This window comes from Nicotiana sylvestris, chromosome 8 (genome assembly GCF_000393655.2).
Source record: "Nicotiana sylvestris chromosome 8, ASM39365v2, whole genome shotgun sequence".
Classification (NCBI taxonomy): Eukaryota; Viridiplantae; Streptophyta; class Magnoliopsida; order Solanales; family Solanaceae; genus Nicotiana; species Nicotiana sylvestris.
Window position 1 is genome coordinate 190321946 of NC_091064.1, and position 17933 is coordinate 190339878.

General features: G+C 41.9%; 1 protein-coding gene across 1 annotated transcript; it reads left to right on the forward strand.

Moving 5' to 3' along the window:
* Positions 1-366: 366 nt before the first annotated feature.
* Positions 367-2551, forward strand: LOC138876155 (uncharacterized). The gene is made up of 2 exons (XM_070155057.1): positions 367-838; positions 2082-2551. Exons 1-2 carry the CDS (start codon positions 367-369, stop codon positions 2549-2551), a joined length of 942 nt encoding a protein of 313 aa, XP_070011158.1.
* Positions 2552-17933: the final 15382 nt, after the last annotated feature.

A 17933-nucleotide genomic window follows, 5' to 3' on the forward strand; every position in this document is an offset into this window, starting at 1 on the left:
ATCCTCTTGAGGCCATTGTTCTTAACATGGATGCCAATGATGATGCTAGTAGAGTGGAGTGCGTGAATTCATTGCATGGTATGGGTTCATATTCTTATGAGCCTAGAAGGCTATCTTTAGATCTTGAAAACATCAAAACTCCACCAACTAAGCCATCGATTGAGGAGCCACCGGTGTTGGAGTTGAAGCCACTTCCTCCACACCTCAGGTATGAATTCTTGGGTTCAAATTCTACTTTACCTATCATTCTTTCTTCTTGCCTTGCTAACATGCAGGTTAAGGCCACCTTGGCAGTTCTTCAAAGGCGAAAAAGGGCAATCGGATGGACTCTAGCTGATATTCGGGGTATAAGCGGGCACCTTTTGCATGAATAAAATCATATTGGAGGAGTATGCGAGGCCTTCACTTGAGCATCAAAGAAGACTAAATGAGGCTATACAAGAAGTAGTAAAGAAAGAGGTTATCAAGTGGCTTGACGCAGGTGTGGTTTATCCCATTTATGACAGTTCATGGATTTCTCCAGTGCAATGTGTACCGAAAAAAGGTGGAATGACTGTGGTGACCAACGACAACAATGAGCTTATTCCGACTCGGACAATGAGGGGTTGGAGCGTTTGTATGGATTACCGGAAGCTGAACAAGGTGACTAGAAAAGATCATTTCCCATTGCCATTCCTTGACCAAATGCTTGATCGTCTTGCGGGCCGGGCTTTCTATTGTTTTTTGGATGGTTACTCGGGGTACAATCAAAGTCTCATTGCCCCGAAGGACCAAGAGAAGATGACTTTCACATGTCCTTATGGCACATTCGCTTTCTCCAGAATGCCATTTGGATTATGTAATGCTCCGGCGACCTTCCAACGTTGCATGATGGCTATTTTCACCGACATGGTGGAGGATATCTTGGAGGTCTTCATGGATGATTTTAGCGTGGTTGGGGATTCTTTTGAGGAGTTCTTGGTAAACTTGGATAGAGTGTTGGCCCGGTGTGAAGATACCAACCTTGTTCTAAACTGGGAAAAAGTGTCATTTTATGGTAGAAGAGGGTATAGTGTTGGGTCACAAGATCTCGAAGCGAGGAATTGAAGTTGATAAGGCCAAGATTGAGGTTATTTCAAGGCTTCCTCCCCCTACTTCTGTCAAAGGGGTGAGGAGTTTTCTTGGGCACGTGGGTTTCTACCGGAGGTTCATCAAAGATTTTTCTAAGGTAGTTAACCCATTGTGCAAATTGCTAGAGAAAGATGCCAAGTTTGTTTTTGATGAGAAATGCATGGAGGCTTTTGAGCTCCTTAAACATAAGTTGACAACTACCTCCATCATCACTGCACCAAATTGGAGCTTACCATTCGAGCTCATGTACGACACGAGTGACGTTGTGGTGGGGGCGGTTTTAGGCCAAAGGATCAACAAGATGTTCCATCCGGTGTACTACTCAAGAAAGACCATGAATGAGGCTCAAAGGAACTACATAGTCACCGAAAAGGAGTTGTTGGCTATTGTTTTTGCTATGGAAAAGTTCTGTCCTTACCTTATGGGGGCTAAAGTTATTGTGCACACCGACCATGCCGCCCTTAGGTATTTGATGATCAAGAAAGATTCAAAGGCAAGATTGATGAGATGGGTTCTTCTCCTTCAAGAGTTTGATTTAGAAATTGTTGACCGAAAAGGTAGCGAGAATCAAGTGGCAAACCACTTGTCCCGTTTGGAAGAGGAGGGGAGGCCTTGTGACGGCCTTGAGATCAATGATCCATTTCCCAACAAGCAACTCCTTGCGGTGTCAATGAGTGGAATACCATGGTTTGCCGATATTGCAAACTATCTTGTTACCAGAATCATCATGTGTGAGCTCTCTTCTAAACAAAGGAAGAAGCTCAAACGGGATAGCTTGGATTATTATTGGGACGAGCCCTATTTGTTTAAGATTTGCACCGATGGTGTGATTCGACGATGTGTCCCGGAAGAGGAGCAATTGGGTATTTTGGAAGCTTGTCATTCCTCACCCTATGGTGGCCATCATGGCGGGGCGAAAACGGCTTCTAAAGTGCTTAGTTGCGGATTTTATTGGCCTACTTTGTTTAAAGATGCCGGTGATGTGGTCAAAAGATGTGATGAATGCCAACGAGCCGGTGGAATTTCAAAAAGGGATGAAATGCCCCTCAATATAATTCTCGAGGTAGACATTTTTAATGTTTGGGGCATCAACTTCATGAGTCCTTTTGTGAGCTCTTGTGGAAACACTTACATTCTGGTGGCGGTAGATTATGTCTCCAAGTGGGTTGAAGCCGTGGCTTTGCCCAACAATAAAGCTCGTAGTGTTGCGGCATTTCTTAAAAAGAGTATCTTCACGAGGTTTGGCACTCCCCGTGCTATCATTAGTGACGGGGGATATCACTTTTGCAACAAAGCTTTTGATTCATTGCTAGCCAAATATGGAATTAATCACAAAGTAACCACCCCATATCATCCTCAATCTAGCAGTCAAGTGGAAGTCTTCAAGCGAGAAATTAAGATTATCTTGTCTAAAACTATAAATGCAAATAAGACCGATTAGTCGAAAAAATTGGATGATGCTCTTTGGGCCTATCGGACAGCTTACAAGACTCCGATTGGTATGTCCCCGTACCGGTTGGTGTTTGGGAAAGCTTGCCATCTTTCGGTGGAATTGGAGCACAAGGCTATGTGGGCCTTGACGAAGTTGAACTTAGAATGGGTTGTTGCTGCAAATCTGAGGGTTGAACAACTTAATGAGCTCGATGAGTTTAGATTCCATGCATACTCTAGCTCGTCCTTGTATAAGGACAAAATGAAGTACCTTCACGACAAATATGCTCGGGGCAAGGAGTTCAAAGTTGGGGATATGGTTCTCTTGTTTAATTCCCGGTTACGTTTGTTTCTGGGTAAGCTCAAGTCAAAGTGGAGTGGGCCATTTGAAGTTGTGTTCGTGACCCCGTTTGGTGCTCTTGATCTAAAAAAGAAAAATGGTGAAGTCTTCAGAGTCAATGGTCACCGGGTCAAGCATTATCTCGGAAAGTTTGATGGCAGCCACGTAGTGGCGCTTCTTCATCTAAAGTGATGTGGTGGTAACATGCATCGTGCCGCGACGTTAAATCAGGCGCTTCTTGGGAGGCAACCCATGTGTAGCTTAGGATTATTGAGCTAACTGTTTATGAGATGTTGTAGGGATTGTGTTGAAGCAGTGCAAAACAAAGTTGGAAAATAGCATAGTCTCTGAAGAGTGCTAGCGCGGCCGAGGTGCATTTTGTGCGGTCCGCGCTGGCATGAGTCAAAAGGGTGACTCTCTGAAGTTATTCACCGTGGTCGCGGTCAAGTTAGTGCGGTCTACGGTGGGCTGACGCGGCCGCGGTACACGTTTGTGCAGTCCGCGTGGGTTTCATCATGAGGGGTCACACAAATAAACCTAGCGTAGTCCGCGGTCACTTTTGTGCGGCCGCGCTGGTAGGAAAGTACGGGTCCTACTGGGGCTCTATAAATAGAGACCTAGGGTCTCATTTTACCCTTTTTGCAAATTGGAAACCTAGAACCCTAATTCTACCGTTCATCCCTGTCTAAGACTGAGATTCTTGCTTGTGTGGATAGATTGCATTCATTCTTCATAATCCTGGTAACATTTCATGCATTTTTTATTATTACTCTTTTATTTTTATTTTAATTGCTTGCCAGTAGTCTGTAACTTCTTTGCCTTCACAATGGTCTTCGAATTGTTAGTCTAGGGTAGCTTCCATTTTAGTTTGAAATAACTAAGGATTGGGTACATGAGTAGGGACAAGTAGGGGTAAAAAGTTGAACACAAATAGAACAAAAGCATGCAATCCCTAGCTTACTCACTGAACCTAACCCAGTGCGGCCCGTGGTCGCCTTAGAGCGGTCCGCGGTGCCCTAATGCGGTCCGCGTTACGCTTCTACATAGTTCGCGATGCTTGAATGACTGAGGAACAACTTGTGTCCAGCGCGGCCGCGGTAACTTTTTGCGGTCCGCTCTGGCCCACCGCGGTCGCGACCCCACATTGTGCGGACCGCGGTGTGAGATTCAGAGAAGACTCTTCCTGGGGTTTTGTTCAGTGCGGCACGCGGTCGCCTTAGCGAGGTCCGCGGTGCCTCCAACACGGCCGCATTCCTGATGGTGCGGTCCGCGGTGCCTGGTTCTATAGCAGTATCTGTAACTTTCATTTTGCTTCTTCAATTTTAATTCAGTCACATGTTTCACTGCCTGTGCTTCAACTAACAATGTTAGATGTGTTTGTTTGCAGACAATGGTAAAACAACGAGGAAGAAGTTCTAAACAACCCGGTCGAGGTGACTCCTCCCGGGGAGGAAAAGGGAAACAAGTTAAACTCACTTCCCAACCTAAACTGAAAACAAGGAAACAAATTGTTATAGACGACCAATCAGGGAGTGAGTACGTACCCTCTCAAGACCTCTCTTGTGATTCAGGGCCAGCTACTGCAGTCCCGGCTTCACATACTGCCCAAGCCCCACAACGTATACATTCTGAGTTGTCTGATGACTCAACAGCATGCATTGATGAATACTCTACCTCCCCCACAGCTTCAGTATCTGGGGAGAGTGCAGAAGGCAGGACTAATAGTGATAATTAGGTACCGGACAGTGGGGTGCCCCAGGTTGGGGGTGTTGAGAGAACTAGAAAACCTGAAGTTTGGGAAGATGATTTGTCAGCCAGGTGGCGTTCCACAAATTTAGAGAATGGTGGCCATCACGGAAGTTGATACTTGAGCGGAGCTTTATTGACAAAGACATTCTACCCCTAAATCGCAATGTGCATAGACAGTTCCAGGCTCGAGTGGGTTGGGAATTCTTTAAAGACAATTGTTTGAAGGCAAATGAGCATATGGTCAAGGAGTTTTACAGCAATGTGGCTCATATCTTGAAATGCACTAAAGTGACGAAAGTGAGAAACAAAAATGGTGTTTTCATCGGGAAGGCGTTGAATGCGTATTTGGGGTTCACTGACGAAGATAAGTCCCTGTACTATGAAAAGTTAGCAATGGGCGAGGAGGTTCGTCCGTGGTTAGCTTCGTACCTGGCAATCCTGGGTACGATTCCAGAATGGTTACAAGCAGGAACCAATATACTTCGGAGAACTTTCAACTTCGAGGCTAGAGGGTGGTTGACCTTTGTATGCAGTCGGCTCGACCCAACTACTCATGATCAGACTATTCCACTTGCCCGAGCGGTTCTTATTGCTTTTATTATGGCAAGCTATCCTATCAATATGGGTAATGTGATGTCCCGCACCATTTCTGCAGTAGGGATTGAGCATGACCGGAACTACCCTTTTCCCAGCACCCTTACTATGTATTTCCGGGACTTGGAGGTGAAGAAGAGACCGTTTGACGTCAAGGTAAAACCTGTGGCTCCATTCTCCTGGTACAGTTTGAAGGGGCCAGACAACCCCAAAGACAAAAGTTACAAGCCGCCTTCCTCTACTCCAGCTGGCCAGTCTGAGGAGCTAGTGGCGGTAGTGTCTTCGGTTGAGCCCCCCACAGAGCCTTCCACCATGCCTACTGTCACCACTGATGATGATTTGCCTCTATGACCCTCCTCCTCTGCTGGCCCCAGTACTTTAGTTGACACGAGGGTCCCTTCTTCCCGGACTCATCCTTTCACAGCCCAGCAGTTGAGCTGGACACTAGCCAGTTTGAACAACTGGATGTCAGCTGCGACATCCAAGTTGTCTAACTGCTGCAGTTGAGGCCCATTCAGCACCTTCCACTACTCAGTTTCCTCAGTCCATTGAGGACACACTGAAGAAGCTCCTAGAAAACCAGGAGAAGATTATAAGGACTTAGGACGCCTTGACTATGGCGGTGGATTCACATGGCAAGGCTTTGAAGGAGCTTGCCAAGGAGCACAAGAAGATGAGGAAGTCAAGGGCGTCTAAGGAGTCAGTGAGAGTGCTACGGACTGATGTGGACAGTCTATTGGCCGACCAGATGACTTTAGACTTGTTATTCGGGGATCCAGCCCCAGTAGCAGATCCAGCCCCACATCAGCACCAGTGCCACAGCCACAGCAGGAGCAGGCACCCAGGCCCCCAAGAAAGAAGAGGAAGCTCCCTAGTTCAGTTGGTGCAGTTATTGAGCTACCAGACCCATAGGAGACCCTCTCCAGTGATGCACCTATCATTCAGCCGGTTCAGGAGCAGGCCTCAGTCCCAACAGCTGAGCAGTAGGAGATCGGGAACCAGTCTGAGGTTCCCATACATACAGAGGACTTGGGGACCACTGATGATCCCATGCAGATGGACAAGGCATAGGGAGATCCTATATCTTTTCTTTTGTTTTGATATTTATTTGATAGTTGGCATTGAGGACAATGCCAGCTTTTATTCGTGGGGGTGCGCCCTACTTTTTTCTGGATGACTATATATATATATATATAGATTCTTAGTTTATATATATATATATAGATTCTTAGTTTATTTTTATTTTGTGTTTTTTTTACTTTGGGTTGTATATAACTTTACATTTCTGTATATATTCATCCCCCGTTGTATATTCTACTCCCCTATTGTACATATTCATTTTATTTTCTAATTTCGCAAAATTTTCATTTTTAGATTTGTAGTTAGGCTCGTAACCGCTTGTATATTCTACTCCCCTATTGTACATATTCATTTTATTTTCTAATTTCGCAAAATTTTCATTTTTAGATTTGTAGTTAGGCTCGTAACCGCTTGTTTTGATTTTGGCATTTCCAATAAGCCCTTCGTTTTCTTAATGCCACGGTTCTTTCCAAGGGTGGAGTATTGTGCGAACCGGGTGGCTCTTCCCAATGATAGATGGTGTGACAACCTTCTTAAGAGTTTGAGTCTGTTTCTTTGATTTTTCTTTTGTTTTTGATAGCGTAGTTAAAGGCACCTCAAGCAAAGCTTCACTTGGGCCTAGCACATTTGCCTTTGATCCCATGGTCAAAGACATAATGTTGTGTTCAGGATGGCAAAAGTCGTGGCTTTGAGACTGTTGCGTTGACCAAACGATCATCATGTGGTCTTTTTGGACCATTGTGTGTTTAAATCATAACTAAGGTCGTTGTGGTCCCTTGACTCGATGACTTTAGCAAATCCCTAGCGTGTATGGTGAGTAATTGAAATTTGAGTCCAAGTCCCGAGCCAATGGTCTAGAACTTGCCTGAATGTCTGTTGAGGCGAAATCCTAGGTGAAATTTGACTTGAGAAATGATTATAGGCTCTCCTTGATCCAAATGCTAAGTTGAACAATTTCATAGCCTTCCAATGAAATAATCCCTAGTTAACCCTTTTGAGCCTTAAACCTTTTTCTTTCAAGAACCAATGCTTGTAGCTTATACCCATTCTAAACGAGTACCCTCTCTCGGCACCCAAATCTTCCATTGAGTAATGACAAAAATCTAAGTTTGGGGGGAGAGACAAGAAAGGAAGCAAAGCAGTAAGGTACAAAATAAAGAAAAGAAGGCAATGAAAAAGCAAGAAAAGAAAAAGGACAAAAAGAAAGTCCCATGTGAACAAGAATAAAAAGGGATTAAAGGAAAACAAAAGTGAAAAAGGTGTGGAGAAAGTAGAAAAAGGAGAAATGTTTTAAATTGTATAAGAAAGAGTGACAATGTATCTCTCTAACCCCTTGTGAAGAAGTGAAATCCTCAAAAAGAGCCAAGAAAGTTGCGCCGAAATGAATCAAAAGAAGTGCTTAAGGGAAGATTGAACCCCTGTGAATAAAAATATGTCCTACCCCTGCCTAAAAGCCTTCACAATGACTCCACAAAAGCCCTATTTGATCTCAAGTTGAAGGGAGCTTACATTAGTGGATACTTACATAAGGGGCAAGCATATGGTACTTAGAGTCGGACTTGTGACCTTCCTTTTTGAGAGAGATGAGTGAAATTTCATTTGCTTCGATTTGTGTGTCAATATTTAAAAGGTGAGGTTAGCTTAGAGAGAGTTGAGGATGTGAGAGTTTGGGTTCCACAATAACCAAAGTAAGTGAGAAAAGCTCTTTGATGAAATGTGCCAACTCTTGATGCTCTTGCGTCACACTTGATCCATAGTTTTCAAAGTTTTAAATGTGTTAATGATGCATGTTGATACCCAATTTTTCCCTATGTATTTTATACCCAAAATATTTTCAAAATAGAATATATGTACATATATAAGCACACACAAGAGTTTTGGAATTTTTGTGATTTTTAAACCAATTTACTACCTATTTTAATACCACAAAAATCCAAAATCATTCCCAAAATTATCACTTTTGATGAATAACTTATTTAATTCTCATATTTACACCAAAATATAATTAAGGTGATTTTTGCATATTTTTACCAATTTATTTGGCATTTAAAGCTAAATTGCATATAATTGCAATTATAGCCTATTTTGTAATTAATATCATTTTATAACAATAATATTTGCTCCAATATTTTTAAATTAATATTCATATAATATTTTCCTACCTAGTATTTTTAATTTGCTTTTAAAATCATTATTACTATTTTTATAAAATAGAAAAGGGAAAATGGCTATTTAAAACCTAGCCCCAGTTGCATTTCAATTACAGCCCAAATTGCACCCCAATTCGACCCAATTTCAATCCCCAAATCAAACGATCCAATTTCAATTTAGCCCGCCCCTGACCCAACTAACCTAACCCGGCCGGCCTCCATTTTTAGTCCAGGCCGTTGATCATTCTGATCAACGGCCACGATTAGTTCTTTCCTTTTTAATTCCCACTTACACCCTAACCCTAAATCACTTCTATCAGATATGCCGCCTCTAAACCCTCGTCCCCTCAAACTCTCTCTAAGCCTTCTCCGAAACCCTAATCTTCCCCACCGGTTTCTACCCTGTTTCACCGGAACCCATGGCATCCCAAGCCCTGGCTGACCTGTACTCACCTCCATGTGCTCTTGTACACTTGATGTTTGAAGAATCGAGGTTTGACCTTGAAGGTTTTCGCTCAAGTCTTCGCCTATTCAAGTTTCACGGCCATCTCCGGCTTTGCTCCGGCATGTCCTGGTCCTATGAGCCTATCTCTGACTCATCCGACTCAGATCAGACCTTTTCCAAGCCTTTCTCCCCTCCTAGGGTTCTTCCGAAACCCTAACCTTTCGAGGTTCTCCTAATTTCTCTAGATCTATTCTAGATCTATGTTTATTTTAAGGTTTTCAAACGATTTCTCGAAGTTTCTTTCAAAAACTTTGCTTTCAAAACCGTTCATCTTCTTCGACTTAGGGTTTCTTTAGCTTTACTTGCTCTACTGTGACTCTCATGCGTTTTTATTGTGTTTGTTCTACTGTGATTATTGTGTGTTTTTCTTCGACTATACTATCTTCTACCGTTTCCTTATGATTTTTTTTACTGTATCTTGTTCTTTTATTATGTTTCATGAAATGTGTAAGGTCTTAAGTTCCTTTGGGTTTTCTGAACTTAATTTGTTGTTATTCCTGCTTGATTTACTTGCTTTCGTCTCTACACTCGATTAATGGTAAAAACCCTAGAATTTGGGGGTTTCATTCGAGTTCTTGAGGCCACTTGTTACGTGACTTGTTTGCTTCCCATCTCTAAACTTGTTTGGTTTCAAATCCCTAATTTCTGAGTTCTTGAAGTTGTTTCATCTTTGCCTGACCTTCTGCATGCTCTCTAATATTCCCTCTTGCCTATAGTCCACTACTCACTAATTTTTGATTGAAATCCAGCCTCGTATGTTTAAAGATTATGCACTCTTTATAGGTAGAATTTCCCACTCAGAATAACCTCTGATTTTGGGACTGATTTCAGACTTCCTTGTTTAGGCCTGATTGATTCATTCCTTGTTTAATTTGAAGACCCTCTCTAACCTTTCGATTCCCCTATTTTCTGACTCGGTTCATTAGTGATTTTTGAATCTCTGATTCCTTGATTTACTATGTACTAATTGATTTACTCCTTGCCTTATTTATTTAACCGCTTGTTTCAAATCCTCCCCTATGTATTTACCCCTTATTTGTATGCTATGCACAATGTGTTACTTGATCCCCTTTCCTTAAATAATTTCTGCCTTTTACCGTTCAAATTTGGACTCCTTAAATAAAGGAATCTCTGCTATTGATTGATTTTAATTGATACATGATTATTTTCTTGCCTTGCTTACCCTGATTTCAAAGTATAAATACATGCTCCTCTCTTAACACAAAAAAAACACTTCAGAATTCAAACACACTTCGAGCACTTTTTTTCACAATTGAACACTATCCAATTTCAAAAAAAACTCTCTCTACTACTACTCTACCTCTAATACTAAGCACTCTGCTCCTCTTCTCTTTTACTGTCTGAAACATTCTTGAGTTCCTTTTGAACTCTCAAGTACTTGCGGAGGAATTTGGATTTTGATCCTGCTGACTTCTGGCTGTTTTATTTACTTTTGTTGTTCTGCTGTTCTAAAACTTGCAACTGGTATGTCACTCTAATTAAATAATACCCTCTCTACTATGTGTTTATTTTACTCCTAGCCTGTTGTGCTTGCTTGCACTATGCATCTACATCCTAGTCTGTTATGCTCTCATTCCTTATGTTTCCGCACCCTTAGCCTATTATGCTTTCTTTCTTTCCTTGTGTTTCTGTAAATGCTTTTCTAGGTGAGTCCCTTCCCTCTGACCCCCTTTTGTGTGAGAGTACAATTCTGAGTCATGGCAGCACCCTGTTATTGCTGCCCATGACTTTGAACTAGGTTCTTGAACCCTTACTCAAATCAATTCTCACTCCCTTCTTCCCCCTTTATGTGTTGAGCCTTGACTCAAGTCTGGTGGTGTTCTATTCACCATCCAAACTCAAGTCTGACTCCTAAGGTCTGATTATTATTTGTTTGGACCAAGCAATTGGTCAGGGGTGTGCCAGTCTATACCCATGGCTGGGCATGACCCCCCTTTTCTATGGTTCCCCAATCCCTCCTTCACTTTGCACTCATTCCTAGTTCTAAGTTCTGCCCCTCTCTGGTAAGCCAGGCTTTGGGACCCTTGAGCTCCCACTGAACTTGGATGCCTGAGGGCTGGCTGTTCCGCACTGCACTATTCTAATTCTAAATGGTATCCTGAGTGTAAGCAATGCCGGGAATCCTTGAGATTCTTTGGAACTTTGAAACACTTTGGATAAAGAGAAGGCTTTGGAAATTCAGAATTGGTTAATCACATGTTGTTGGGCATTAAGATTGAATTAGGCTGCTCGGATGTAGCTGTTAGTTTTTAATGTATTTATTTTATTTTATTTTGTATGTAATAATTTGTATAAAGGATTTGGGGAATATAGTAAAAGGGTGTGGGAGGGGTTTTACATTCTTGTATCAATAGGGGTAGAAACCATGCTTTAGGATTGTAATTTTTTAGAAATCCTGCCTATAGGGTTGTTCAATATTTCTGGTTCCACATCACCTAGAGACCATGCCTATACGGTTAACGCTTCATTGTGTTACAAATCACATAGAAATCATGCCTATAGGACTTAACGTTTATGTAATCAATGCATATAGAGACCATGCCTATAAGGAATGCATATGCATTAGGCAAACTGTAGGGTTAATTAACCCAATCATCTTTTACAAGTTCAATAACAGGTTTTAGAAAATCAAAATAGATATCATGCCTATAGGATCAGCATCAAACTCGTCTGATTCGGTTAAAGTAATAATAATATATTAACTGGTCCTTAACGTCTTAATACAGCAACGATTTCAGAAGTCTTAATTCTTTGACAAAAACTCTCTTGACTTAGTATGCTTTTAAATCCCTCAAATCGGCATCTTTTTCTGAAACAGTTTCTTTCTAAACATTTTGTCTAAATGTTTTACTAAGACCCTGAAATTGTCTTTTAAAACAGTTGCAACTTACCCTTTCCTTAGATATTTCTATCTCTGAAACTCTTTCACAACCATTTCTGTGTTTTATTTTTACTGTAGTCCATACTATCTTTTCAAAACTCCTCTGCATTGGACTACTTTTTCCTGAAACCAGTACCTTTTAAATCACTCGCTTGAAATACCTTAATCTCTGACAATCGGATCTGAGTTGCCTAATGTAGACTTTCTGTCTAAACGTATGTGTTGAACTAGTCCGCTCTCCGCTTAATTTTTTAACTTAAGACCAAATCAATATATGCTAAGACATGCTAAACTAAGTGTTTGTTTTGTTAAGGGGTATACTTGAGCCTTACCTATTTGTTTTGTTCATCCTTATATTTGTTACTTGTTTTGTATGTCGCAATTAGAATTTTAACCTTTGAACCCCATATATGCCTATATCCCTTTCCTTCCCCTTTAGGATTAGAAGTCCTGATACCCCGGGACTGATAGGTTGGGACGGGTAATAGCATGCAATAAATAACGATACCATTTCGCGCCTTAACACCTTAACGGGGTGGGAAGGGTAGATATGGATATGATGACCGATGCGCTAATATCACGTGCGACCCCTCTTCTGAGGAGTGATCGCTGGGTATTGCATTGAAGTGATCCATATTAATTATAAACTTAGGACTCCTCTCCCTTTACTTGCTTTCATCTCTTCTTGTAAAACTGTTCAAATCTCTTTTTCATGAATTTCTGCCTTATCTATTTATCTTTGAAAATTTTCAACTTGGTCGCAATCTTATGTGCGAATCCTTATTTGAGCCTTGATTGTTTACTTATAAAGTCACAATTGCAACATGGTCGGGAACCACACTAGTGGATCTTGAGGGGTGCCTAACACCTTCCCTCGGGATAATTTCTAGCCCTTACCCTAATCTCTGGTCTCTTCATCTCAAACCCTTCTTAAAGTGTCCTAATGCACTATAATCTTTAGGTGGCGACTCTTCAACTTCCAAACCCAATTCTCGAAAGGAAATAGAGTTGTCCTCCCAATGTCGTATACCCGATTTCTGACCCCAAGGTTAGAGGAAAAGGGGGCGTCGACAGCATGGCGACTCTGCTGGGGATTTTGTTTAGGCTTTTACCATTGCATGTTGCTTGTGACTTTACTATCTCATTAATTGCTTTATTTACTGTCTTTTATTCTTTCACTATGAAACTGACTTGGCTCTTCATGTCTTTTCTTTCCTTTAGTTGCTTTCTTTTATTGCTTTATTTCAATTTTGTTGTAATTACTACAATTATTGTAATTATTTATCTTATGAACGTGAAAATACATGTCAATTTGTTTCATTCTTGTAAACTACATCTTCAACATCATACTTCACTCGTGCCAAACAAACACCATAGCAACGCTTATAATGAGTGGTTGCGCTCTTCCAATATTATCACCCTTTAAATTCGGCAAAGGCGTATTTGCGGTAAAACCAGTCGATCAGCGGTGCAGTCGACGGTTCCGTGCCTTTCCCTCTTGAGTTGTCCGCTCAAGGGTACCTGTTTAACACCCCAATAGAAACCTTACTCTGTCTAACTATGCATGCATCATGGTCAAACATAGCCGAGTCAGTCATGTTGTCCACATAATGACTCATTAAGATAGCCTTGTCCAAAGTCCATCGGGTTTCCCTGAAACCCAAACGGACACCTACATGTTCTGTGCATTTATTTGGAGAACTAAATTCTTTTTATGCTGATTATTGGTATTAAATAGTCGAGTCCGGTGGGGGTGAGGTCTTAACCCTTTTGTTTTGCATAAAATGAATGACAAAGTTCCTGACTTCGGTAAGGTAAACATACCTTCACTCTTGCAGACTTGGTGGAGAAACCTCCCATTGAGCAACCGAATTAATGAATGGAAAGAGAGAGTCACCAAGGCTAGTGAGAAGCTAGAATACCTGGAGTACAGCTTGCTGGAATTGGAAGGGAAAGTGAGGAAAAGAGTCATCGACTATCAAAATGTTGAGGAAGGCAAAGGAGAACGTTTGGCGATAGCATTTTTACTGGAAAATCTGCGCAAGCTGGAGGACTTGATCAACGAGAACATTCAACCTGAAGAAAGTCCTTCTGGGACCAAGTAGTTAGGAGTCTTTCTTTTTGCTTTTAATGTAATAAGGCTAATGGCCATTAGTGACATTTTTACTTTCCGCTATTTTAGTGTCGTTTTGGGATTCATTTTATTTTTATCAATAAAATGAGGCACTTAGCATTATAAGTTCTCCAAGCTAATTTGTCGCTAGGCCTACCTCGGGCACAACGAGGCACCCAAATTAGGGCGGGATTTATATTCTTGCACAATGTGTTTAATTATTGCAACATTTTCTTCTCATAACCTGCACTAACTTGTTACCTTTTTGTTTTTCTTTATTTTATTCCCCTCCTCAAAGGTTAGTTCGTGCATTCTGGAACCATCATCATACAGTAAGAAATCCAATGCTCAGTCAGTAATTGGTCAATCAGAACCACCAGGGCCCGGAAAGCTTCGGGGTAGCAAGGCTAAACAAAAGCACCATGCATCACAGTTTTACTTTTTACTAGCTAATTTTATTTCTGCATTGTCTTTAATTTTGAAAAGAGCTCTGATATTCAAAACAATTATGAATCTAATCGAAGCATTTCAGTTTATTATATATCTCGCTCTTATTATTTTCCTATCATTCACTTTATTTTACACAGCATTACTATTACTTGCCCTGATGATGAATGATTGTGACTTGCAACGAGACAACGCAACAAACGGATACGGACTCCGAAGAGGATGATATACCAGAAGAGGTCGTTAGAGGAGTTGAGAATTTTGAAAATAGGCCTAAGTCTAATTTGGATGAAACTGAGGTCGTTAATCTGGGAGATGCATAGAATGTCAAAGAAATGCGCATCAGTGTTCACTTGTCACCTTCAGAAAAGAAAGAGAACACGGAGTTCCTAAAGGAATATGAAGACATATTCGCCTGGTCATATGATGATATGACTGGTCTCAGCACATCCATTGTAGCTCACAAACTGCCAACAGATCCAACATGCCCGCCGGTAAAGCAGAAGCTCAGGAAATTCAAACCCGACATGAGTTTGAAAATCAAAGAGGAGGTTACCAAGCAAGTCAAAGCCAAGGATCTCAGGGTAGTAGAGTATCCGACATGGTTAACCAACATCGTGCTAGTGCCAAAAAAGGATGGGAAAGTTAGAGTTTGTGTTGACTACCGAGATCTTAATCGGGCCAGCCCCAAAGACGACTTCCCCTTGCCTAACATACACATTCTTATCGATAACTGCGCCAAGCATGAGTTGCAGTCTTTTGTTGATTGTTTCGCTGGGTATCATCAGATATGGATGGATGAGGAAGATGCAGAGAAAACGGCTTTCATCACGCCGTGGGGAATGTACTGTTACAAAATGATGCCATTCGGTTTGAAGAACGCTGGTGCCACCTACATGAGATCCATGACTACCATCTTTCATGAGATGATACACAAGGAGATCGAGGTATATGTAGATGACGTCATCATCAAATCCAAGAAAGTCATGGATCACATGGCAGATCTAAGAAAGTTCTTCAATAGACTGAGGAGGTACAATCTGAAAATGAATCCTGCCAAGTGTGCATTCGGGGTTCCTGCTAGAAAATTATTGGGTTTCATCGTGAGCCGTTGAGGAATAGAATTGGATCCATCGAAGGTCAAAGCTATCCAAGAATTGCCATCGCCAAAGAACAAGAAGGACGTGATGAGTTTCCTGGGAAGACTCAACTATATCAGCCGATTCATAGCTCAATCCACGGTCATTTGTGAACCTATCTTCAAAATGTTGAAGAAGGACGCTGCTACCAAATGGACTGATGACTGTCAGAAAGCTTTTGACAGAATCAAGGAATACCTATCAACGCCGCCGATCTTGGTTCCACCTGAGCCAGGAAGACCCTTATTGCTTTACCTTGCGGTATCGGATAGAGCATTCGGTTGTGTTTTAGGACAACATGATGAAACAGGGAGAAAGGAGCAAGCCATCTACTATCTCAGTAAGAAGTTCACACCGTACGAGGCCCGGTATTCTCTTTTAGAACGCACTTATTGTGCTCTGACTTGGGTCGCGCAGAAGTTGAGGCATTACTTATGTGCTTACACTACTTATCTCATATCCAGAATGGACCCTCTGAAGTATATCTTCCAGAAACCCATGCCCACTGGCAAGCTCGCCAAGTGGCAGATCCTGCTAAGTGAATTCGACATTGTTTACGTAACCCAGAAAGCAATCAAAAGGCAAGTCTTGGCGGACCATCTCGCCGAAAATCCCATAGACGGAGAATACGAGCCCCTAAAAACATATTTTCCCGATGAAAAGGTATTTTTCATACGAGAAGATATTGCAGAATCCTATGATGGTTGGAGGTTGTTTTTCGACAGAGCTGCAAATTTCAAAGGAGTTGGCATAGGAGAAGTCCTGGTATCAGAAACTGGTCAGCATTACCCGGTATCCACCAAGCTCAGGTTCCCATGCACCAACAACATGGCCGAATATGAAGCCTGCATTCTAGGGATTAAACTGGCCATTGATATGAACATTCAGGAGTTACTAGTAATCGGAAACTCGGACCTACTCATACATCACGTTCGAGAAGAATGGGCAACCAAGAATCCCAAAATACTCCCTTATCTGCATCACATACAGGAATTGAGAAAGAGGTTCAGAAAGACAGAATTCCAGCATGTTCCCAGGGTATAGAATGAGTTCGCCGATGCACTTGCCACTTTGTCATCTATGATTCAGCATCCAGATACAAATTTCATTGACCCCATCCAGGTCAATATTCATGACCAACCAGCTTATTGTGCTCATGTTGAGGAAGAATCCGACGGGAAACCATGGTTCGACGACATCAAAGAGTATTTGACCATAGGAGAATATCCAGAGCTTGCCAATGCTACCCAGAAACGCACGCTTCGGAGACTATCCAATAATTTCTTTCACAGTGGAGGAATCCTATACAGGAGGACTCCTGATTTGGGTTTACTAAGGTGTGTCGATGCAAGGGAAGCAACCAAGTTATTGGAGGAAGTACATTCAGGGACCGACGGACCGCACATGAATGGTTTTGTTTTAGCAAAAAAGATACTCCGAGCAGGATATTTCTGGATGACTATGGAAACAGACTGCATCCAGTATGTCCGAAAGTGCCATCGCTGTCAGATACATGCAGATATGATAAAAGTGCTTCCAAACGAGCTTAATGCAACAAGCTCACCATGGCCGTTCGCCGCTTGGGGAATGGATGTTATCGGTCCAATCGAGCCTACCACGTCAAAACGGGCACAGGTTCATCTTGGTAGCAATTGATTATTTTACTAAATGGGTTGAAGCAGCATCATACAAAGCAGTTACCAAGAAGGTGGTAGCAGATTTCGTCCGCGACCGTATTGTTTGTCGGTTCGGAATTCCAGAGTCAATCATCACCGACAACGGTTCCAATCTTAACAGCAACCTGATGAAAACAATGTGTGAAACTTTCAAGATCAGACACAAGAACTCTACGGCTTATATACCGCAGATGAATGGAGCCGTAGAAGAGGCCAACAAAAACATCAAGAAGATACTAAGGAAGATGATCGAGAGGCACAAACAATGGCATGAGAAGTTGTCATTCGCCTTATTGGGTTATCGTACCACAGTCCGCACATCAACTGGGGCAACTCCCTACATGCTGGTTTATGGTACAGAGGCGGTCATTCCCGCTGAGGTAGAAATTCCATCATTAAGGATCATACAAGAAGCCGAGTTAGATGACGCAGAATGGGTAAAAGGTCTCTACGAGCAGTTAGCCCTCATAGATGGAAAGAGGATGAATGCAGTCTGTCACGGTCAGTTATACCGGAACAGAATGTCTAGAGCCTTCAACAAGAGAGTTAAACCAAGGAAGTTTACACCAGGACAGTTGGTGTTGAAGAAGATGTTTCCACATCAAGACGAAGCCAAAGGGAAATTCTCTCCCAATTGGCAGGGTCCATACATGGTTCATAGAGTTCTAACCGGAGGAGCCCTTATTCTTGCAGAAAT